Below are 18,296 nucleotides of genomic sequence, written 5' to 3' on the forward strand. Positions count from 1 at the left end.
ATGTGTCATCATTCACACTTGCAATTTTGAAATAGGGAGGCCATCTGGCATGGTAGATGGTATTGAGAAAGTTTGTGAGACAAATATACATTTTTGCAAAAGAAAGTCGAATATCTCTTCTCAGTTCTACTCTCTTGATATTCCTAGGTTTCACTTTTCCCATCTGTATGTTGAGGGAGTTGGAACAAAAGATCTCCAAGTTCTGATATTTTGTAGTGCACATTCTAAGCCTGAATTTTCCCACCCTGAAGTTTACACCCATGATCCTCATGTAGGAACAAAGGGAGGATGAACAAAGATAAAGCGGAACTCTGAGTTGTTAGCAATAAAGAACTGCATAAGTAAAAGGTGGTTATTATCCTAATAATTGCAGGTCAGGTGTATTTGCTACAAACTTTGAAATTGTATCCTCATATAAATTATATTTTTACATAAGTGGATAGAGAACACATGCAAAACTGTATTTAATTTGCTAATGATACAGCAGCAGGAAGACAAAAGAGCTGGTTCAAAAACAGGATGTGTATGGTCAGTTGGGAAAGGAATGCATAAATGAGGTTGCGAAATTATAAAACATGCTGTTTGACTCTTTACAGCCAATAAATCCCTCTATCTGGGTTAACATCCCTGCGGGCCTGTACAATGATACCGTCTTACCAGTTTCTACAGGTGACATCCCATCTTACAGGGCTACTTGTGATCTAGTCCTTTCTCCTTTGAGAATATATTTAGTCAAATACAGTTTGACAACAAAATTATGATTCCATATTCGACTCTTAGCCATTATAAAATAGAGCATATAAGAAAAACTCTTCCATTGGTTAGATAGAATATATACACATTTAAAAAAAAATGGTTAGAAGACGCCAGAGAGCAAGTACTTGAAGGCCTAGCCCTCAGAGGACAGGCAGGCTCACTGAGTCCAGCCTCGTGTTCACCTCCCATTGTTTCCTTGGACACTTGCCTGTTCCTAGCGCAGGAATGGATGTCACACTGAAAGCTGGGGCCCAGGGCTGGCAGCCTTCTAGCTGAGCTGGGAGAGGGAAGTTGGTGTCAGGGCTGCCAGGGCAGCTGGGAACTGGGAGGAAAGCTGCATTTGAGAAGAAGAGGGAACCACAAAGAAGGGAGGCCAAAATTCTTCATGGAATTCGAGGCATTATCAGACTCTCAATCCACACATGCCCAAGGCAAGACAGGAAGCATCCAAGCAGAAGGCAGCAGCTGGGTGCCTAGAACTCGAGCAGAGATCTTGCCTGGATTGCAGAGCCAAGGAGGGAGATGGCCTTGAGGGGATCCGAGGCGGAGGAGCCCCTGCAAACATCATAAGCTTTCAACGAAGTCCTGCAAAGGGCTGCACTCTAGGAGTGAGGGAGACTGCAAAAGACCGTCCCTAGCAAAGCTTCACATCTATTCAGAGCTGGGGAAATAAGGCTAAATGACCCCAAACCAAGAGAAACGTAAAATAGGAAATAAGAAATAGACTCACAGGGTATCAAGATATGGCAGATACCACATGACGGTTTGTGAGCGTTTTTTGTGAGGAAGATTGGCCCTGAGCTAACCTGTGCCAATCTGCCTCTGTTTTGTGTATGGGACACCACCACAGCATGGTTTGATGAGCAGTATGGAGGTCTGTGCCTGGATTCGAACCTGTGAACCCTGGGCTGCTGAAGCGAAGTGCGAAAACTTAACCACTATGCCACCGGGCCAGCCCCCACGTGAGGTTTTTAAAATAACTCTGATTAACATGCTGAAGAAAACAGTATAAAAGTTAGAGAATTTCACTGAGAACTGGACTATATTGAAAAAGTTTCAAAATTGAAAAATGCAATCGCAAATTAATAATTCAGTAAAAGGGCTTACTAAAAAGATGAGGCAGAGGAGAAGGGAGCATTAATGATGTAGAAGACACATTGTTGGAAAGTATCTAGATGGAGTAGAGAAAGCAAGGAAAATGGAAAAGAAAAGAAACCTGATTTATAGGAAGACAAAAGGTCTGATGCATAAATAATTTGAGTTCTAGCAGAAGTAGAGAAAGGGTGAGATGGAAAGAAATCTGAAGAAAAACAGGTCAAGAAAGACCAACAAAAGCTATCAAGTTACAAGTCTAAGAAACTTTATGAATCTGAAAGCAGAGTAAATCCAAAAAAATCTACACCAAGACAAATCATAGTAAAATTGCTGAAAACCAAACACAACAAGGATAAAAATTTTAAAAGCAAACAGAAAAAAGGGACGTATTATCTTTAAGGGGACAAAATGCTGTTGACAGCTGACCACTCAACAAAAATGGTGGAGGCAGGGAAACGGAGTAAAAACTTCAGATACTAAAAGAAAAGAATTGCCACCTAGACTTCTGCAATTTGCCAAGTTATCCTTCAAAAATGAAGGCTATCCAAAAATATTTTCAGTCCTCCTGAAAACAAAATAAACAAAAGAGGAAACTGAAAGTGTTTGTTGCCAGCAGACCTGCACTACAAAAATAACTGAAAGGATTACTTCAAGTGATAAAAACTTTTAAAAAAGCTAGTAGAGGGGATAAAAATAAATTATACAAAGTGCTTGATTTATCCACCAGAAGACAACAGAGGGAGAAAAGGGAATAAAAACAAATTGGAGACGTAGAAAGTAAATCTAAGGCCGTGGATTTAAGCTCAAATGTATTCATCATTATATCAAATAAAAATTAAGTAAATATTATGATTAAAAGATAAAGTTTTTCACACAGAGTTTCATAAATTCTAACTATATCCTGCTTTTAAGAGACACTTTGACTATAGGATAAAAAATGTTGAATGTAAAAAGATAGAGATGAACCATGTAAGCTAACTAATAGAAAGCAGTTGGTACTACATTAATATCACATAGTGTAGATTTTAAGGCAAGAAGCATCACTAGAGAGAGATGATACGAGGATCGATATAACAGGAAGACATCCCTATCCTAAATATATATGTACCAATGGCATAGCCTTAAAGTAGGTAAAGTCAAATTTGAGAGAACTAAAAGAAGAGATAACAATTCCACAGTTATGATTGGAAATTTTATTTGCAGTCATATATGAAACAAAGGACCCATCCAAAGTATATGAAGATTTCTTAAAATAAAGTCTTGACAACCCAATAGAAAATAATGACAAAAATCTTGAACAGCACATTTTGAAAGAGAATATCGAAATCATCAGTGATCAGGGAAATGCAAAATAACACCAGAATCTGATACTATTACACATCCACCAGAATTGATAAAATATAATAAAGACTAAAAATACCAAATATTGTCAAGGATCTGGATGAACTGGAATTACCACATACTAAATGGGGGCATCCACTTTGGGAAAACATTTAATGGTTTCTACTGCACCTGAAAGTTCATGTGCCCTATGACCCAGCTATCCCATTTCTGAGATATGAACATATACCAAAAACATGTCTAAGAATGTTTATAGTAGCTTTTTTTTCTTAATAGCTACCACTATAGCTTTCTATTATTGATAGATATTTAGAAGTAAGTCAAATACGTAGCAATAATAGAAAGGATAAATTAATTGTGATACATTCATAAAGTGGAGCACCATACAACAGTGAGAATGAAATAAATACAACTGCATGCAACGACATAGATGGATCATGTGAACGTAATATTGATGAAAAGCCGCCAGCTACAAAAGGGTATATACATTATGATTCTGTTTCTATGAAGTGCAGATGTAGGCAACCCTATTCTATTCCATTAGGAGTTGGAGCTGTGGACAGGGGCTTCTCAGGTCCCAGGACTGTTCTGATCCTTGATTTGTGTGGCAGTTTCATGCATGTGTTGACTCAGTGAAAATTCATCAAGGTGTACAACTGAATGGGGGGGAGGGGAGCAATAAAAGTAAACAATAAAAAGTTTACATGAAAATGTTAGCAGAAAAGTACATTCCCAAGGTTACCAGATAAGGGTCAAGCTGGCGTATTAGGAAACATTCTACCTTTATTGATATTTAACAAGTAATCATTACTTGCTGTTTTCTTTGTTGGGGGCAATTTTTTCTTTCACAGGCATGTATAGTTTATTATTATTTTTACCCAGATTTACTTATTACAATCATTTTACCTGATTTGCTTTATCACTGGTACAGTTTCTCTCTCTCCCTCTTTTGGCACATACATTAAGCATGCATAGTTTTCTCTGCCTGTCTAGCCTCCAGGCTTTAGAATATTATATTCTTGTGGTCACAGCAACAGAACATTCTCAAACCACTCCTTATTTATTGCTTTTGATAGAACTTTTAACACACTTCTTGTACACAAGTCCACTATTTTTCTCTCCTGTTTTTAATGGATTATTACCAATTATTAATATAGTTTATAATTCTGTAATCAAGGTCAGTAAAAATTTAACTCCACAATGGCAAGGGGAGCAGTGTACTTTTTGTTCAGGAACGTTTTGGGGGGCGTGCGCTCTGGGATGGGCTGAGGGACCCATTTACGTGCCTGGTAAATTAGCCTGTGCTGCCCCCCAGCGGCCGCTTCTGGGCTCTGCATACACTGCAAAAGGGTCGGCCACACTTTTTACTCAAATTTTATTGCTTCATTTTCCAAACACTGCTTTGCGGAATATAAACGTCCATCAAGATATTAATAACTGTGAATACAGGCCTCCATGGTCAAGTGCATTTAGAATATGCTGTACACATTAGCACTCTCTCTGAGGTCCTCAGTACATATTACAGTAGAGAGGGCTCTGAAAAGATCTTCAGTAAAGAAACCCCATTTATGTTGTTTAATGAAGCCTGCCCCCAATTTATTTGACAGTGGGGATTTTTTTTAAACAGTAAACCTTTTACCATATTTCATAACTTTGGAAAATACTTCTCTCATTCCTTATTCCTTTAGCGGGCCTTATTATTCTCTAAGACGTTTTTTGAGAGCTTAAGATTAAGTGTGTGAATACTTCCGCACTTAAAAATGATGATCTATTTTATTTCTTGAATTTTGGTTGAGACTGAGTGGTTTATGATAAATTATATCAACCTGAAAGGATAGGAATAAGTTGACTCAGGAATGGTCAGGAAGCTGGAATAAGGACATGCTCCCAAGAAGCAGAAAGGAGGCGTAAACTACATGAAACCTCGTGTTCCCACACAGCACTCCCTCGGAGCCACTGAGAAAGACAGGATGGTAATTTGTCAGGATAGTTCTCTTTTGAAGAAGATTATTTCTTTTACGGAGAGCAAATCTACTTCATTTTCATGCCTGTTAGTGTCATTTTTCATTTTATTGTTCTTCTTACCGCTCTGGTTAAAAAATGATTTTGTACTAGATCCTTACCAGAAAGGCACATGCGTACCCATGAACACATACACACGCACAAACACATGAATATGTACTTAGTTGTTTCATTCTACTTGGCAGTGATATGAAAATGCATGTTAGGAAAACAGTTTTATCTATCTTTTGAGACCAATGCCCTGGGAATCTGGCATATGCTGGGTATAGGAATGGGAAATGGAAAGGCAGTAGATGTTGCTCCCCCTGTATGGAAACACTGGGGAGACTTCATATTCAGGAGTCAGGCTGGGGGGTAGGGAACGTGATTTACAATGGGGTAGAGAAAAAGCAGCTGTTTCAAGACAGGGAACTGATGTAAAGTTTGGTATTCTTGGGAATTATTGTTACTCTAATTGTATGGTTCCAAAGGAAAGAATGACAATTGTCTAGTGCCTAAAATAAAATGTGCTGCTTTGAGCAAATGCTGGGTCCCACTGGGCTGTTAGATGTCATGGGTTTCTGCTCCACTGCCCTGCCATTCTGGTGTGCTGGGCTGTTCCTCAGTGTTTGGTCATTGCTGGAAGAAAAGAAGGTAAGCCCCCAGGCACCTATTTAGGTCTTTCTTCGTTAACACCGTGTCTTCTTGTGGTTTACCATTCCTTGTAAAAATCTAAAGCAAATTGGCAACTTACCCATCGGCATAGCTGTATTAGTTTTATTTTAGTTATGTTAGTTTATTATTTACTTCTAAAAATGTAACTGAGTCGTGCATACCCTGAGCTCCAGCTCTGTGCTTCATGCAGTACTGGCCCCTGGGGTGAACTGCAATGGAGTCGCGGCTCGCGGCCCCAGGGCTCCCAGTCAGCGCAGAGTATCCGTGGGCCCTGAGGACTGTCACTGTGAAAAGCAGTTCTGGAGACGCAGGAGCAGCCAGGAGGGATGCTTACTTACAGATGCCCAGCAGGTTCAGTCTTGATTTGGAATTTGTGAGCCTCAGCCTAATTTATTGTCAGTTCAGTGGCTACTAAGTAAACACACTAATCACAGGCTAGATTGTGCTGGTGATGAGGGCAGAAATGGGGACTTGACACCGGCTCTGCATTCCAGGAGATCCAACACGGAGGATCAGAAAGGGGTGAGACCCGCTCCTTCCCACTGACGTCACTCCATGAGCAAGGCTCCTTCGCTGTGCTAGGCCTGATAGAAGCTATTCCGATACTGTGCATCAGCTACAGTGAGGGGGGACACATATTCATGGGGTGCACACGGTATAAACAACAGCCTTCACAATTGCAAACTCTCTGCCCTGAAGTCAGATTAGCAGAGAAGAGTTCAGTTTAGCAGTGCCTATAAACTGTCTACTTGAACAACTGTCCCTGAGGCGAGAAAAGCATTATATGCTGTGTTCATTTTGAAATTAGCCATTTTCAGCCAGCGGGTCCTCTAATAACACCCAGGCCAGATCAACATAATGTAATGGATCAGCAATTGATTAAGAGCCATGTGACTTGGACTAAAACTTATTCTCTCTAAATCTCCTTTTCTATATTTATAAAATTGTTCTGCATGCTTCATATTTCTTGTACCATATAAATATGAAAGTTAAATATTATAATTAGATTAATTAATAAAGATTAAAACTGTTTCTCTCTAGTCCCCTACTGACCAATGAAGTTGAACATATGCGGGTTTATTTGCCACTAAATGATTACAGTGGACAGAATCAGTTTTTGTACATCAGGATTCTCTTTAATAATTTATATGTTAGTTTACCAAGTTATCGTGAGTGATATTTTTTCCCAAGATTCTTAGAAGTTCTTGGGTTACAAGTTTGTAAAATTAAAGTGTTTCATGAAAATGAAAGTACAGCACATCAGAACTTGTAAGACAACAGCTAAAGCAGTACTGAAAGGGAAATTTATGGAACGAAATGCTTATGTTAGAATAAGTCACCCCCTCAAGAAACTAGAAAAAGAAAAGTAAACCAAGCCGTAGACAAAAGTAAATAATAAAGATGAGAACAAAAATCAATAAAATCAAAAACAGAAAGTAGTGAAAATCAATGAAACAAAAAACTGATTCCTTGAAAAGATAAAATTGATAAAGCTCTAGCAAGATAAAGGAAAAAAAATACAGATGTAAATTATTAATATCATGAATAAAACAGGAGATATCTCTACAGACTCAACAGAAATTAAAAGGATAATAAAGCAATACTATCAACAACTCTACACACATAAATTTAACAACTTAGAAAATATGAACCAACTCCTTGAAAAATACAAGCTACTCCAACTCACCCAATATGACATAGATAATTTGTATGAAAACTATTAATGAAATTGAAATCATAATTTTAAGATTATTCTCAAAACTTCAGGCCCTGATGGTTTCATTGGAAAATAACATCAAAAATTTAAAAAAAGAATTAATACCACTTCTACACAATGTCTTCCAACTATAAAAGAGGAGGGAGCCATTCCCAACACATTCTATAAAGAGAGTATTATCCTGATACCAAAACCAGACAAAACAATGTAAAAAAAAAGTACAAACCAATATCCTGCATAAATATAGAAACAAGACTTATTACCAAAATATTAACAAATAAAATACATCAATATATAAAAAATGATTTTATACTGTGACCAAGTGGGATTCATTCCAGGTATGCAAAGTTGGCTTAGTCTTCAAAAATTAATCAATAGGGTTTCCAGTTGCCTCTCCATCCTAAAAACAAATAGAGCTCAACAAACTGAAAAATCAATAACTTTTAAGAGCCGTCAGAGAATTAAGGTCACAGGGCAAACTGCTCCCTCCAAATTGGAGAGACAGACTGGCAGATAAAGAGAATCACAACTTACTGGAGCAGAAACCTCTGTGGGAACCAGTGCTGGAGTAAGAAAACCAAAAGTGTAATTGACAAAAAGCTAACTTGTAATTGATGAATTGCTGAGGGCTCAGTGTGGATAAGTCAAAGAATCCAAGGGGACCCAGTTGTGGAAAGTCTCCAGAATTTTGTGAGTTTTCACATCTTCCAGCAAGGGGAGAGGGAAAGTATCCATTCTGAAATATGTCAGAGCATTTTATCCTTTTTTTTCTTTTTTCTTTTTTTTTTTTTTTTTGCAGGGAAAGTTTCGTGCTAACAGCTGTTGCTAATCTTCCTCTCTCTCAATTTTTTTTCTCCCCAAAGCCACAGTACATAGTTGTATATTTTTCAGTTGTAAGTCCTTCTAGTTCTTCAATGTAAGCCACTGCCACTGCATGGCGACTGACAGACTAGTGGTGTGGTTCCATGCCAGGAACTGAACCAGGGCTGCCTAAATGGAGCACACCAAACTTTAACCACTAGGCCATCAGGGCTGGCTGTGCATTTTATTTTTTTTTTAAGAAAGTCTGCACTCAGGAAAAACTGTTTAGCCAGAGTCTAGCCTGCTTGGGTTTTATCAGAGCACAACTAACCTGGTGGAGGGAAATACCCAATTCCACCTTGTCTAGCCTTTGACATGGAGAAAGAGAAATACCCAATTCCAGCCTACTCTAGCCATCCTGTACACCAAAGTTTGGGGGATCTAAGGAGCACTTGTGAAGTTCACAGTCCAGAGGCAAAGGTTCACGAAAAGAATCAGACTTAATCACAGGACAACAGAATGCTTCCCTTCTCCCTGCACCTTACCATCAGATTACTAAAGTTCTATTTACAGCAGTTCCTTTTACCCAGTACATTATGTCTAACTATAAAAATATATATTACAAGGCATACTAAAAGGAAAAAAATAATTTGAAAAGATAGAGCAAGTATCAGAACCAGAGTTAGGTATGGCATGTTGGAATTATCAAACTATGATTAATATGCTAAGGGCTTATTGGCAAAATCAGACAATATGCAAGAACAGATGGGTAATATAAGTAATATGATGGAAATTCTAAGAAAGAATCAAAAAGAAATGCTAGAGATCAAAAACACTGTAACAGAAATGAAGAATGCCTTTGATGGGTTCCTTAGCAGAATATTTAAGAAGTGTGGAACTGCAAAAGGTGTAATATATGCATAATGGGAATATCAGAAGGAGAAGAAACATAAAAAGGAACAGAAGCAATATTTGAAGCAATAATGACTGAGAATTTCCCCAAATTAATATCATACAACAAATTACAGATCCAGGAAACTCAGAGAATACCAAGCAGAATAACTTCCCCCAAAACCCTTACACCTAGGCATACCATATTCAAACTTCAGAAAATCAAAGATAAAGAATCTTTGAAGAAGCCAGAGGTAAAAAACATCTTACCTATAGAGGAGCAAAGATAAGAATTACAACTGACTTCCCCTCAGAAACCATGCAATAAGAAAGGAGTGAAATATTTAATGTTGGAGAAAAAACAACCGTGCTACAATTCTATACCCTGCAAAATTATCCTTCAAAAGTGAAGAACAAATAAAGACTTACTCAGACAAACAAAAATTGAGGGAATTTGCTGCCAGTAGACCTCCCTTGCAAGAAATGTTTAAGAAATTTTTTAGAGAGAAGGAAAATGATATAGGTCAGAAACTTGGGTTTACCTGAAGGAAGAGCATGAAGAAGGAATGTGAAGGTAAAATAAAAGTGTTTATTCTTCTTATTCTTAATTGTTCCAGCAGATAATAGTTTACTCAAAATAATACTAGAAGCAGTGTATTTGATGATGTATGCTCATAGATAGATATCGTTGTTTATGCTTATGAATAAGTGAAATGAATAACAGTAGTGATCCAAGGGATGGGAGGGAGGGATTAGGCTTATTTGTTACTATTTTTTATTCATTACTCTTGAAGCAGAACACTTATTTGAAAATGGACTTGGATTAGTTGTAAATGTATATTGTAAATTCTAGGATAAACACTGAAAAATGTAAAAAAAAGGAAGTATAACATGTGTTAAGAAAGGACAGAAAATGGGATCATATAAAATGTTCTTTAAATCCACAAAAGGCAGAAAAACAATGGAAGACAAAAATAGGAACAAAGAACAAAGGCAAAAAATAGACAACAGTAACAAATATGGTAGATAGTATAATCCAACTATATCAATAATTGGTTTAAATGTTAATGGCATAAAAGAGATTGAGTGGGTCAAAATTCAAATCCAACTGTACATTATCTACAAGAAACTCAGTTTAAATATAAAGACACATATAGAGCAAAAAGTAAATGGATACAGAAAAATATCCATGCTAACACAATAAAAATAAAGCAGAAGTAGCTATACTAATTTCAAACAAAGTGTACTTCAAAGCAAGGAAAGATAAAGAAGGGAATTATATAATGATTAAGAGGTCAATTCTCTGAGAAGCCATAACAATCCTCAACTTGTATTCACCTAACAGCAGAATGTTAAAATACACAAGGCAAAAAATGATAGAATTGTGAGAAGAAATAGATGAATCCATTATTATATTTGGGAACTTCAATGCCTTGTATCAGAAATGGACAAATCCAGAAGGCAGAAAATCAGTAAGGACATAGTTGAACTCAACAATACCATCAATCAACTGGCTATAACTGAAATTTATTGATTACTTTATCAAACAACAGCAGAACACACATTCTTTTCAAGTTCACATGGAACATTCACCAAGAAAGACCACATCCTTGGCCATACAACACACCATAACAGATTTAAAAGAATAGAAATTATACAACATCTGCTGTCAGACCATGATGGAATTAAACTAGAAATCAAAAACAGAAAGATACCTGTAAAATCCCAAAGTATCTGGAGATTAAACAGATTACTTCTAAATAATACATGGGTCAAAAAATAATTCTCAAGAAAAATTTAAAAATATCTTGAACTAAATTAAAATGAACATACAACTTATCCAAATTTGTGGGATGTAGCAAAAGCAGTGCTTAGAGGGATATTTATATCATTGAATGCATGTATTAGAAAAGAAGAAAGATCTGAAATTAAGTTTCTACCTTAAGAAACTAGAAAAAGAAGAGCAAATTAAATCCAAACTAAAAGAAGAAAAAATAATAGTAAAAATGAGAGCATAAATCAATGAAATTGAAAAGAGGAAATCAATAGAGAAAATCAAAGAAACCAAGTTGGTTCTTTGAAAAATAAATCAATAAAACTGATTTAGTCAGGCTATGAAAAAGAGAGGGGACAGGTTATTAACATCATAAGTGAAATAGGGGACATCACTACAGATCCCATGGGCATTAAAAATATAATAAAGGAATACTATTAATAATTCTGTGCCCACAAATTTGATAATTTAGATGAAATGACAGTGTAGTATTGGCAAAATAATAGACAAATAGATCAATGAACAGAATTGAGAGTCCAGAAATAAACCCACGTAAACACAGTGAACTGATCTTTGACAAAGAAGTAAGGATAATACAATGAGGAAAGGATAATCTTTTCAACAAATTGTGGTAGAACAACTGGACCTATTCATGGAAAGAAATGAATCTAGACACAGACCTTACACTTGTCACAAAAATTAACCCCAAATGGACTGTAGACCTAAATATAAAATGGAAAACTATAAAACTCTTAGAAAATAAAATAGGAGAAAACCTAATGACCTTGGGTATGGAAGTTACTTCTTAGTACAACACCAAAGAAAGGCACAATCCATGAAAGAAATAACTGATAAGCTGGACTTCATTAAAATTAAAAACTTCTACTCTGCAAAAGACAATGTCAAGAGAAAAGAAGAGAAGACACGGACTGAGAGAAAATATTTGCAAAAGAGAAATCTGATAAAGGACTGTTATCCAAAATCTACAAAGAACTCTTAACACCTAACAATAAGAAAATGAATAGCTCAATTTAAAAATAGGATAGACCTTAAAAGACTTCTTACCAAAGAAGATACACAGATGGCAAATAGGCGTATGAAAAGAAGCTCTATATCATACGTCATTAGAGAAATGGAAGTTAAAATGAGATACTATTACACACCTATCACAATGGCCAAAATTTGGAACACTGGAAACACCACATGCTAGTGAGATGTGGAACAACAGGGACTCTAGTTCGTTGCTGGTGGGAATGCAAAACGGTACAGCCACCTTGAAAGATAGTTTGGCAGTTTCTTAACAAAACTAAACATACTCTTACCTTAAAATCCAGCAATCACACTCTGTGGTATTTACCCAAATGAGTTGAAAACTTATGTCTACACAAAAGCTTGCACATGGATGTTTATAGTGTCTTCATTAACAATTGCGAAAACTTGGAAGCAACCAAGATGTTCTTCAGTAGGTGAATAGATAAATAAACTGTGGTACGCCCAGACAATGGACTGTTATTTAGTGCTAAAAAGAAATGAACTGTGAAGCTATGAAAAGAGGCTATATATATTATTATATGTCTTCCTTGCTAATGCAGACAATAAAAAATGCACTAAGAATTTATACATTTCATATACACAGGGGGGACAAGTTTCAAGATACCCATCTGTTGATCACATATGTGTGAATACACAATGGTGCATGCTCACAATGGAGCCATAAGGAACAAGGACCTTCTCCGTGTCCTGACATGGAGTGATCAGCTGGGACATATTTTTGAGTGAAAAAAGCAAAGTACATGGAGTTAGGTAGTATGCTACCTACCTTTTGTGAAAGAAAGGTGAGGAAATAATAATGTGCTCATAAATCAGGATTATTGAAAATGATTACTATAACAGCTGAAGGTGGTAGAGTAGGAATAGAGTGGAGAGAATAAGTTGAAACAAATGAACTTCACTCTATATGTCACTGATAATATGACCACACAGAGAAAAGAGGTAAGTGACTCTTGAACAAAATACACTGACTATAAGAACTGCAAGAAAAAATTATTTTTTCTCGGTTCTTTTTTTGAGGAAGATTAGCCCTGAGGTAACATCTGCTGCCAATCCTCCTCTTTTTGCTGAGGAAGATTGGCCCTGAGCTAACATCCATGCCCATCTTCCTGTATTTTATGTGGGACTCCTGCCACAGCATGGCTTGACAAGCACTGCCGTGTCCGCACCCAGGATCCAAACTGGTGAATCCCAGGCCACTGAAGCGGAACGTGCGAACTTAACTGCTACGCCACTGGGCCGGCTCTGAAAAAATAATTAATTATTTATTCAGAATAACATTTGTGTTATAAGTTTAAAACTCCTTTATGTAACTGAAGAGAAAGAAAATAGGTGAATATGTTAATGATTTTAATAAACAAGAGTCCTAGCGTAAAAGGAGATATATAATATAAAATCTAAGTAGTCAAGAAAAAAATTAATAGGATCAATCAAATAATAAAATATGTTAAATTTGAAGTGTTTCATTATAAAGGAGAAGATATACAAAGATCTTAAGAAGAAAATTTTTCAATTATAATAATGTGAACTCACAATTTAAAAAATTGTGTGTGTGTGTGTTCCTATGTGCCCACTGAGAGGGCCTAGAAGCAGTAACACCCCAGTAATAATGAGCGCACACAATGTCCAGGTTTTGGATCCTAAATGTCATTCTCCAGCAAAAAGAATCAGGGCCCCTTGGAAAAAAGGTTAATTTCAGATGTGGGCAAGGTGAGCTGCAGATATCTTATTGGTTCAGAAATGAAAGAAGCTATTAGTGACTAAAAGAGTGTGTCAAAAGGACACAAGAGCAGCTTGCATTTCAGGTCTCCCACTAGCCGAATTTGGGACAATTTGAATATCAAAAAGAATAAAGACTCCAATGGTTGTGAGGCATGAAAAAGAAAGACCCGAAGTCCTACAGTGATATAAAAAATAATCAATAATAATAAAAACTCATCAGAAATGACTATTGCACTGACATAGAAAGATTGATTCAGGCAAGAAGAATTGGGGGCATTTGTTGAATAACTTAATGGCACGAGCATTGCATCACCTAATTTAGTCCTTAGGAGACCCTGTGAGGTATTATATTCCCATTCTGCAGTTGAGGCCATTAAGCCTCAAAACAATGATATTACTTAGTCCAAGATCACATAACTATTAAGTGGTGGTACCAGATTTTTAGTCCAGATTTTTCTGGAGACTCAACCTGTAAGTATTATACTTACCTAAATCTAGGGTACAGGTTTTCTGGGCAGTTGTAATGAGCCCTCTATGTGTAAAACACACTGATAGATAGTAGGGCGAATTAGGAGGAGATTGTGTCCTCAAAAGAGACAAACAAAAACAAAGAAAAAAGCATGCAAAAGAAAGCTAGCATCCAATGTAAAATTCCCAGGCATCTCAGGAGCCAAGTGGGACCAGCGTTTACAAAGTGGAGCCTGCCTCAAGCAGCCATGGCTGCGCTGTGGGGCTCTGACCTCAGAGGTGAGGAAACAGTCCTAGCCAGGAGTGCAGAAGGCAGCCCAGGGCCGGCTGTGTGGCAGTAGGTGGAGACAGAGGACATCCTGTTGGCCTACTGGATGGGGAGGGTCTGGATTTAGAGTATTGTAATGCACCAGAGCTCATGGGGGAGAGTGACTTTACTACCAATAAAGCTCAACACCTCAGACAGAAGAGGCACTGGTCCCAGGCGTGGAAGCTCTGACAGTGTCAGCAGGCGATGCATGCAGACAGCTGCCCTCCGGAAATACAGGACTAGCACTAGAGAGAAAATAAGATTGGAATTGAAATTTGGGTCTCATTCCCAGACGAATGATTGTTAACACATCAAGATCTCCAAGGGAGAAAGGTAGAAGTCAAGGGAAGAATCCCAGGGCTGTGTCTGAGTCACGGGGCGGGAGAAAGCAGAGTTCCTAGAGGGAGAAGGGGCTGGGGACACCTGGCTACAGTTTCCAGAGTGACACATTCAGGAGCCCGTTTGGCTAATAATATGAAAAGCAGCAGCCGCAAAAGCATGAGTTACTCTGCTTAGAATTATTCTGCCTTAGAATTATATAAAGGCCAGTTTTTATCCTGGGACTTGGTTGGATCAGTGCATTTTCAAAAATTTTGTAGACCCATGTTTTTCATTTCTCATGTGACTTCATGCCTTATAATTAATCATATTTTGGTAGTGAGCACATCATCAGAGACTTTAGAAGCAAAGGAGGGGAGATGAGAATTTGAGCACACTGTTGAAGTTCAAAATTGGCGCCTTTATTTAGGCCCCGGTAATTACTGATGTTTCTATTTTAGAGAGAGGTGTGGAGGCAGAGCAGTTGTTCATATCTGAATCAGGTGTGTGAACCATAACATAAAACTGTTTGTTTCAACTCATAGTGGAAATCTTTCTGGTACTCATTTTTTCATGTCCTTGACTTTACCTTGTAAGTAAAATGAGGATGTGGCACCTTTGTGGGTTGAGAAGCTCATAGTTGATGTTGATTGAGAATCTCAGGGAAGGTCTCATGGAAGACTGTTGAAGATATAACCCTGGTACTTGCTAAGAAGGTGCTTCTCAAAGTGTGGCTCCCAGACCAGCAGCATCAGCATTAAGGGAACTTGTTACCACAGCAGATTCTCTGGCCCATCCCAGACCTGTGAGTCAGAAGCTCTGGGGACTAGCAACCAGTGTTTCAGGAGCCCTGCAGGTGATTGCTTTGTATGCTGACTTTTGAAAAGCTACTCCAAGAGGTGTGGAAGTTACACCGGATTTATTTCAACCAGTTTGCTTGTTTAAGCTTTCTCTTCTAAAAGTACCATAAGAATAAGACTGATTCTGTGAAAGTCACGGTTAATTATGTTTTTTCTATGATTACTTAAAATTAATTAAATCAAATGATGATAGATTTGGCCTATGTGTAAGGGCCCAAAATGGGATAATCTGTTAGTGAAAATCACAGTATCATCACTCTCAAAAATTTTAAATAATATTAATTTCATTTCAGAAAAGAAGTTGGAGTACTCCATGTTACTGAAATTAGAACATCCACTGTTTTTCATTAAAAAAGTGAATAAAACATGTACTGTAAAGCTAACTGCCTAATTAACTATATTATGTATTTATACACACACGATATAAAACATTTTTCTGCATTTCAGGTCCAAACTGCTTTGCAGAAACTGCTGTCATCCCAGCTGGGAGAGAAGTGAAGACTGACGAATGTACCATATGTCACTGTACTTATGAGGAAGGCACGTGGAGGATCGAACGACAGGCCATGTGCACAAGACATGAATGCAGGCAAATGTAGAAACTGGACCATACAAAAACTCTGACATTTTTCTAGAATATTTTACTGATGTGAACATTCTAGATGACTCTGGGAAATATCAATCAAAAGGAGAAGACTTTTGATGAGGAATAATGGAAAATTGTTGGTACTTTTGCTTTTCTTGGTAACAATTACTGCAAGAGAAGGAAATGGATATATTTCAAAATATCAACAAGAACTTTGGGCATAAAATCCCTCTCTAAATAAATGTGCTATTTTCACAGTAAGTACACTAAAGTACACTATTATATATTAAATGTATTTCTATAATCCCTCTATTAGAGAGCTTATATAAATGTTTTCTATAGATACAGATTAAAAATGCTGTGTTGTCAACCATCCTCACTGTGTACCTGCATATCTTTTTCAGTTCGGATTCCATCACATGAGATTGTAGTTACTGATTCTCCTTCACATCTTAGAATAATGGATTATTAGATAATGGGATTGATTTCTACTGAAATCCTGCCCAAATTCTATTTCATTACAGAGCTATATCTACTGGCCATCCTTTGAAGATCCAGTCTAGTTGACATAAATACAATATTTCCTTTTTAAAACTTACTGCTTTTATCATCTCCATTCTTAGTCATTTGGGAAATGCAGGCACAAAGATAGCTAACATACACCTTTTCTGTGCATTCAAACTCGATGTTGTAGGCCATAGATGGATGCATACATATATTTCATTTTCACTTACATTACTTTCTCTTGCAAGCATGATTTTAAATCATTCCCTAAACTGAGGAACGAGGTAGGCTGGACAATTTGCATTATTGTTCCATCAGGCAGAAAAACAAGGAATCCCTTGATTCTCTGGAGAAAAGTTAAGGAAAATTGAACTCCTGAACACCTGCAATCTAAATACGCTCCAGATATCCCAGCTCTGCATTTCATGGACTCATGTTTCTCATCAGAATGATCATCTGTCCCCGTAACTGGCCACAGTCAAATCCTGAGCGATAACCCTGTGTTAGTCATCCTCCAAGCGCAGAGTGAGGAAGCAGTTCTGTCCAATATGTTAACACACACAATGCTGAAGGCCAGGTGCACTCTGCAACTTTTCTGTAGTTACATATAATTCTAAACTGACTCCATTTGGACAGAGAATAAAAGAAGCCACTGCAAATCCTTCTGATCTGATCCATGCATATTAGAGAATATTTCTGCCTTTATCAATCAATCAACACTTGGCACATTAATGAGAAAGGTAGAGTCTTACTAGGTGTAGGGTGTAAAAAAGCAGAACTATAGTCACTATTTGAAGGCTTTAAAGTTTTTTTCCTATACATTTATTGATTCCAAAATTTGGAATTAAGCACCTATTGAGTATAAATTATTTGAAGACAAGAAAGGGAATAAAGCATGGTTTCTTGCCTTCATGGAATTTGGCCTCTGGCCTCTGGCATAACACAAATAAGACATTACAGTGCATTGTGGTAGGACTCAACTAGAGGTCAGCAAGAGGAGGTTAGACAGGCCTCCTAAACAGCAGAGAGTACAAAACAAAATCATTCAGCATATATCAGTCAATCATTAAAGGTTGAATAATAGTCAAGAAAAATTGATATATTTGTCATCACTGAAAAGTTGAACCACTATGGACCTTAATAAATGTAGAGCCACCACAAAGTGAATTTCTAAGAAATTTACATATGCTTAGGTTTAACTTTTACCTTGCTTATCAAGAACGTCTTTGGCCAAAATGTGCTCCACACACACAAATTTGCATGAAAATACTCAGGGGAAGAATGAACCAGTTGCTCTCAGGTGTGATCAGTTTTCTGAAACTTACCTTTTGGTATTAAAGGCTGCTAGATATCAGCCATCTCTACATTATCCAAGGGTAGATTTTTTTGAGACAAGGTTATATAAAGTTATGATTTTGTCAAGAAAT

At 37.1% G+C, this 18,296-nt stretch overlaps 1 protein-coding gene across 6 annotated transcripts in view; it reads left to right on the forward strand.

Annotated features, from left to right (window-relative positions):
* VWC2 (von Willebrand factor C domain containing 2) overlaps positions 1-18,296 on the forward strand; it is a 119,911-nt gene that overhangs the window by 93,636 nt on the left and 7,979 nt on the right. For 4 of the 6 annotated variants that reach the window (XR_011538996.1, XM_070615570.1, XM_070615572.1 and 1 more), the window contains one exon: positions 16,227-16,740. Coding sequence is in view for 3 of the 6 variants with exons in the window: in XM_070615570.1 (XP_070471671.1) it covers positions 16,227-16,378 (152 nt within the window). In the remaining 3 variants the exon portion in view is untranslated. Of the gene's footprint in view, positions 1-16,226; positions 16,741-18,296 lie in introns of those variants that run through there. The other 2 variants (XR_011538994.1, XR_011538995.1) reach the window with 1 other exon arrangement.

This window comes from Equus przewalskii, chromosome 4 (assembly GCF_037783145.1).
Source record: "Equus przewalskii isolate Varuska chromosome 4, EquPr2, whole genome shotgun sequence".
Classification (NCBI taxonomy): Eukaryota; Metazoa; Chordata; class Mammalia; order Perissodactyla; family Equidae; genus Equus; species Equus przewalskii.